The sequence below is a fragment of the Diabrotica undecimpunctata genome, unplaced genomic scaffold, assembly GCF_040954645.1.
Source record: "Diabrotica undecimpunctata isolate CICGRU unplaced genomic scaffold, icDiaUnde3 ctg00000507.1, whole genome shotgun sequence".
Taxonomy (NCBI): Eukaryota; Metazoa; Arthropoda; class Insecta; order Coleoptera; family Chrysomelidae; genus Diabrotica; species Diabrotica undecimpunctata.
This window is the reverse complement of record NW_027311917.1, coordinates 149,202-156,787: the sequence shown is the minus strand read 5'-3', so window position 1 is coordinate 156,787 and position 7,586 is coordinate 149,202. Positions and strand designations below refer to the sequence as shown.

General features: G+C 31.6%; 1 protein-coding gene across 1 annotated transcript; it reads right to left on the bottom strand.

Moving 5' to 3' along the window:
• Positions 1 to 539: 539 nt before the first annotated feature.
• Positions 540 to 1,607, bottom strand: LOC140431267 (zinc finger MYM-type protein 1-like). The gene has a single exon (XM_072519204.1). It carries the CDS (start codon positions 1,605 to 1,607, stop codon positions 540 to 542), a length of 1,068 nt encoding a protein of 355 aa, XP_072375305.1.
• Between the last annotated feature and the right edge of the window lie 5,979 nt (positions 1,608 to 7,586).

Sequence of the window (7,586 nt, the reverse complement as noted above, 5' to 3'; positions counted from 1 at the left end):
CTCCAACATCCAAAGTAGCGTCCATAGTTTGAAGTAGTTGACTTCTGTAGTTGATGGGTACCAACACTTTCATCTAAATTGACGCCATGAGGATGCACTTGAAGGTGTTAAGATATTCTAAAACCCCATTGATTGTGGCTCTCGTTTCAACAGTTACGTTAAGATTCAACAATGATGAAACTGCTTCAATGATTATGCCTATGTGTGCCGCTATTGGTTTCACACATTCTACTCTAGCACTCCACCTCGTATCAGACAATGAGTGCAGTGTAGATCCTACTATCTCTTTCAGAAGCTCCCATCTTTTCGGGCTGCAACTCAATAAATTGTACAGATTCTGAACAACACCAAAGAAAGTCTGTGCTTCAGTACAACTCTCAGCAGCGCATACTCAACATAAGTTCAAACTGTGGCATCCACATGATGAGTACACAGCCAGAGGGTTTGATTTTAAAATATGAGCCTGAATACTTGCCACTCATATTACTGCCGTTATCGAATCCCTGTCCTCTACAGTCATCTAAGGATATGTCATATTTTTAAAGAACTTCTTTGATTAGATTTGCGATGTCTTCTCCAGTTTTTTCATTGCAGTCCGAAAACTCCAAAAATCGTTCATGGATTTCATATTCTTTTACGTCTTCTTTGAAAATAATGTATCTAAATACAAAAGAGGTCTGTTCTACATGGCTTGAGTCTGGTGTAGCGTCAACCATAATAGAATAGTTTTTAGATCGCTTGAGTTCGTCCACAATAACTTTCCTTAAATAATCAGCAGAACTTGCTATGAACTCGTTTTGAGTTCTCCAAGACAAATAATCCACTTGCATTCTCTTATTCGATTCTTGAGATTGCTTAACCTGATCTAGATGCTTCGATAAAATAGGGTCACAATGACCTAAAAGTTCTAGCACGCCCAAAAAATTGCCGTTGTTTGGATGACCCACCTTTTGAGTTTCTCTTCTAAAAGAGAGACCTCGCTCACTTAAAAATAAAGTTACGTGAAGGAGTCTGTGTAAGATCTGTTTCCAGGTAGTGATTTCATTCTGCAATTGTTTTTCAATGCTACCAAATATAGTACCTCCTTTGTTAAGATTTAATTCCAGATCTTTCCATTTTAAGTAACATTCTTTATGGCTAAGGCTATTTTGGTGCTCACGAATCTTTTCGTACAACTTTTTCCATTTATGTTCTTTTGGATACCCACTAACTGAGGCGAATTTGGATCGCACCACCTCTGTCTGAGTACAAAACAGCCGACAAGGAAAGCAAAACAAAGCCTGTTTCACTTCGCCCCAAACAAGCCAATCCCTTGGAACAACTTCATTATTGGGTAGTTTAAATTTAAGCAGAGATAAAGGAAATTGCCGTCTCGTTGAGTCTGCAGGAAACATGTTGGGATGAGCTTGTGGCCCCTTTGTGACAGCAGCTTCAACTTTAGTACTAAGTTGTAACAAACTCAAATTGCCTACATCAAAAACTTCTGGTTGGCTCAAAATGTTCGTAGACGCTGACACTGCCTCATCCTGTTCTTCACGTTCTTCTAACTGTAATGGAGTTAAAAACTCCACTGTCGCTACTAAGTGAGGATAGCTCACGACCAACATTTGAGCTGTTGGAGGGTGTTTGTGAATTTGAAGTGCCCGGCAAGATTAAGGGATCATTTTCGATGTTAGTTTCTTTCTCTTAATTTGACACATTTTTCGGCTGTGTAAAGAAAACAGACAGCTTCTGTTGGCCTTTCTTTGCCTTCTCCTCTCTTTCATGTTTTTCTTTCCTCTTTACGGCCCCAGATTTGTGTCGGTATTCCATTTTAAATTCTAAAAAAAATAAAAACCTATGTAAGCTAATTGATTTCAAAAAACCGTTAGAGGATAGAGGCCTTTATTGTCCTTTTCCCACGGAAAAAAATTCATCCAAACCACATCTACAATTAATTTAATTACAAAAAACAAAGACCATTTGCACCTAAAAACTGTCTTTCGCCAACAGTTTCTATTGAAGCTATATCCAGTACAGTATGCTCAATATATAAAAATAACAGACATGTTAGGCAGATAATAAAGCACTTCGCGAAATACACGAATAATCTCTGCCAGAATACAAGATTAGAACTAGGAGGCCCATTATAACTACATAATATAGTTTTAAAGTTTTAGTTGTGAAAACATACCTTATTTTGTTATTCTCAATATCATCACATATAATCTTCAGAATGTTTTTAAAATCACGTAACAGCTACTAAAAACTGAAAGTAAACAACAGAATTACACCAAAGCTGTGTTCAACGTCCTATTTAAACTCGAACTGCCGAAAATTGCAATTGAAACCTATGACGAAGGGGGTATATGAGAACGGTAGTGAGTCAGGACGTAAACTCGTAAACAAACAGACGTCGCGCCAAGGTCAGCGCTTCTGCGAATCGTGTGGCAGTGGCCGATAGATCGAGCTTCCAATCAGGGGCTCCCACGCGCAATGTATTCCCGATATATTTTTATTAATTGTAACTTATGCAAAGAAATAATTTTTTGCATATTACCTTTTACAAATGCATAATATTCCTTATAATATTGTTCTGAAGCTATTTTCTTGTGGCATTTTAAATTAATTACTATTTAAATGGGAATAAGCCAAACTAATGTTTGTATTTTGAGAACGATTTCCGAAGTGGAAATTGAAACGTCAATAAACGTATTTTAACCTTTAATTGTGGCTTATTCCCATTTAAATAGTAATTAAAAAGCCAAGTTGCTTAAAAGTCTCATTTTGTAAAGTCTATTTTTTAATTGATTTGATAACTCTATGAGGAATAGCTGACATCTTTTGAAAAAATCATTAATAATTGGTTCAGTAATGTTACCTTTCATTTAGTTTATATTTTTTGCAACATTTACACCTAAATACATTTCATTTAAGGGTAAATAATGCATGGATACATTAGGGTCGACATTGGAAATTGGGGTAGTTTTTATATAGTTATTTTTCATAAAGCAACTTAAAACAGAAAGAAAAAAGCTTGACATGTCATTATAAAACCTATGGGTAACTGGGTAATCTCCCTGAAAAACTGTGTTAAATTTATTTGCTATGGGCAAAATAAAATCAAGAAAGTAAAAATATAACTTAATAAGGTTGTCATTAAAGCAGCTATATAAAAATTCACAATGTTGTTTTTTGTCTTCCAAAAACTGACCTTGAAAAAATAGTTTTAGAGGAACCCACTGCTCTAAAACTCTATTAATACACATGTGCAGCGATAGCCAGCGTATATCATAATGCCTTAAAATTCTATGTTTTCAGTATTAGTAAATTCCTGAAATTCTTTGAATTCCCTTTGTCGTTTACTGCTTTGTTAAAAATAACTATATATTTCTTTAATAAATTGTTCCAAATTTCTAGGTAAAACTTTACAAGCATGACTTATAGCAAGAGCAACAGAATGACAGACACATTTTACAAATATACAATTAGGATTAATTTCTTTAATTTTTGAAACAATACCATTGCTTTCACCAAACATAACATTCGTGGTGTCAGCCGCAAAACCTACCATTTGTTTCATATTTAATCCATGATTTATTAATGCACTATTGAGCGCATCAAATAAATGCTGAGCAGTTTCACCCTGTATATCTACTGCACAAAAAAATTAGTTTTTACACAGTTATGGACATTAGAATAAAATTTAATGGCGATTGCCAAGACTTTGGTTGTACTCACATCAGTACTTTCATCTATAATAATAGAAAATAATGGACAGCCTTTTTGGAGGTCCTCAATCATGCGTTGGTGGAAATTTTCACCCAAAACATTGTATGCAATAGCTGCTGATTTTGTTCTCTTACATGAAAACTGTTTAGCGATTTCTGAATCCGGAAAGGATGTTTTTATGACATCGCTAAGGTGGAAAAAGAAAAAGGTGGAAAGATGCAGTCAAAGAAGATCTAGAGAAAATGGGAGTGCGACAATGGGAATTACTGGCACAGGACCGACAAACATGGAAGGCAATAATAAACGCGGCAAAGACTCACGAAGAGTTGTAGAGCCATTGATGATGATAATGATGATACTTACTTCTCTGGTACGTATTGTAAATGGTATCACGAATAAAACTTGTATTCAAAGTTGTTGTATTTGTTACTCGTTTATTAGTGCAACCCTTTTTCTTTGGTGACTCGAACTGTTCACCTTTTTTCTGCATTTGATTTATGCATGGCTAAAGTTAAAGCCTGTTAAGTCGAATTTTATAAATTTTACAGGAGAGACAAAAAACTGATTACTTTTTTAATAAGGCGTTCCCGTTTTGGTGTTAGCGATATAAAACATTATACTTGCACCTATTTTTAATGCTGTGCAAGTACATTAAATTGGATGTGATTTTTCAAAGAAACAATCGACTTACGAGGTTTTGTTGTATTTTTTTTAATCATTTTTCAACTTGCGATCTTTTGACATGAAAAGTATTTTCTGGTTAAGAATTTGAATACAATATTTTGTTTAATTAGATGATTAAAAAATATTAATGAAACAATACGAACACAACTAAAAACTTTATTAGACAGAAATACAAAAAAAAAAATAAAAAAAAGTTTGAGTTAGTGAGATAAGTTGTCGTAGAATAGCCTAAAATCTTCTGGAATATAGTTTTTTAATTCTTGAAGGTGTTTAAATTTATCAGGCTTATGCCTGAGACCGTTATGCAATTGGGGTATATCCAAATTATCTTGAATTGCTCTTGTACGCCTTGGTAATGGTGTTCAATGGTCCTGGTATAATAATTTATACTCAATCGCACCATCACAACGGTATGCCAGTGCTCTGAGATCAGTTACTTTAGGATCTCAGTAGATACTCTATACCATTCCTGGTGCAAATGTGGTGGGGGAAACCGGTTAAACCGGTTATTTAATCATTCTTTAACCCTTGACCTTTAACCCTTAATCTTTGACACGTAATCTTTGACCCTTAACCTTTAACACTTGATCTTTTACCCTTAATCTTTAACCTTTAATCTTTAACCTTTAAACTTAACATTCTTCCGGTTTGTGCCCAGTTTTTGTGGGAGAAACCAATTAGACCAGTTATTCCAGTTTACAATTATTCCGGCTATACCAAATTATTTCGGTTTGTCAAGTACCGTGTGCCACCTACACCTTAATTATTATAAGAAAAACTTATGAACTATAGTATTAGTTATTTAAACGGTGACGTTTCCTATTCCACCTTGTATAACCTGAGAATGATGTATGTGTATTTAAATACTTAATAATAATTCTACTAACACGTTTACAAATTTAGTATCAGTTATTCCGGTTTGTGACAATGTTCCACCTTGTATCATCTGAAAATTGATTTATGCTTAAATCAAATATTAAATAGTAAAATCTTTTAACTAAAAACCTTTTGAATTAAGAGCCGCCTCTGGATAAAACAAGTATGATAATATAATCATATTTATTCACGCTTCAGGCAAAGCATATTAACATATTTGTTTTACGTTTCCACATTTTTTAACTACCAGTAGGTATATATAAACACATAGGATTCATTTAATCAATATGACTTTAATAATGTGTTTAAACTATTTTCTTGTGGCATCTTAATGTAGTTAACTATTTTAAATGAAATTGTGACTTATTTTCCATTTAAATAGTTAACTATAATATGATTTTAACGATTGAAACCAATTTGCATAATTACTAATTATTTAATAAATAAAAGAAAGACGTAGAAAAATAAATTTATTTTTAGACACTAATACATCTTATAACTAATCTTAAACTTATTACAAATATATATCCAATTAATTATTTCTTAAATGAATAAAACATTTTATCCATGTCTTCTTTTAAGTTTCTTATCATTTTTTCAGATCTTATTTTTTTTGTTAATTTTCATTCACTTCAATGTTTAATTTTTTTTCTTTCTTTAAAATTTCTTGGTGTTCTTGTTGATAATTTTTTAATTTATCTTTTAACAAGCAAAAAGATTGAAAGTGTCCGTATATATTTGCGTATTGTTCTTCTAAACTTTTGTAAAACATATCAATCCTTTGAGGAGTCCAATCTGTTGTGGGGATTTCTGAGGAAGTGGAAGCTGAAGAGGAAGCTGAAGAGGAAGCTGCAGGAGAAGCTGAAGATGCATCTAAAGAAGAAGCTGCAGCTGGATACTGAAAGTCATTGATCGACTTTAACAGATCTTTAAATATATCTTCCGAGTCGAGGGTTAAGTCAATCTAAAACAAAAAAGTATATTATAATAATAATTTATTAAAAAATATATACAGAATGTTTCCAATCAATTTAAGCTTTTAAATAGATTTTAAGCAAACTAATTAATTATAAAATAGCATCGAAAGATAGAGTGTTTAAAACAATTTAATAAAGCATCCAAATAATAATAATACATAGATTTTAAGTGAGATAAAAAGTAACATTAAAACAATAAACCCAAGATATATAAAAGAGAATGTTAACAATTTAAACTTCTGACATATTTTGAGTAAGTTAGAAAACAATATTCAAACAATAAGTACAAACTAAAAAAAAATACAAAATGTTTCCAAACAATTTAAACTTTTGAATAGATTTTAAGCAAAATAATTAATTAGAAAATAGTATCGAAAAATAGAATTTAAAACAATTTAATATAGCACCCAAATAATAATACATTGATTTAAGTGAGATAAAAAATATTCAAACAATAAATACAAAATAAAAGTACTTACAGATTTTTTAGGTTCTTCAGCGATGGGCTTTAAATTAGGTATAGGTTTTTCTATTCTAGGTTTTTTAACCTGTACGTTTTGTTGTATTTTTATGTTTTTAGACATTTTCACTGAATTTTCTTCAAAGACTGATAGTATAAAAGGCACATCTCCAATATATACACCTAGCCACAAACTAGTTTTCAAAGAGAAAAACTGAAAACAAGTTCCGTTCAATCTAAAAATAGAATGTACCATAAAGGACAAGTACCTAGGTCTAGAAACTTTTAACAAGAATAAAAATTAAATTGAATAAACATTGACTGCAAAAGAGAAATGAACTTTAGCTTGAAGAAAAATTATTAACGGCAAAGAGCAACAAACTTTAACCAGAGTAAAACTTAGGTTCATATTAACGTTGCGGCAAAGTGCAGCAAACTTTAGTCAAAATAAAAATTACAACTTGAAAACGTTGACTTCAAGTTAAATGAACTTCATGCAAATTAAGAAAATACTATAGGTTAATACCTTATTTACCCTTAGATGGATAAAAAAATTCATTTAGAACATTGACATCAAAGTTAAATGAACTCATTGCAAAAGTTAGAAGAATGTAAAAGCTCCAAAAATCATTTAGAGCATTGACATCAAAGTGTAATGCACTCAATAAAATTAAAAAATTATAATAGGATAAGAACTGTTTAAATTTTTATGAAAGGTTCAAGTTTGTATCCAAAAATCATTTAGAACATTAACATCAAAGTTAAATGAACTCAACGCAGTTAAAAAATACGATAGGTAAATAACAAATCAAATAAATTTTTATTTGACAAAAAAAAAATGTGAAGGTTTTATCAAAAAACCATTATTAACCTTACAG

Coding starts and splice junctions, on each gene's coding strand:
- LOC140431267 (XM_072519204.1), bottom strand. CDS start 1,607: ATGTTGGTCGTGAGCTATCCTCACTTAGTAGCGACAGTGGAGTTTTTA.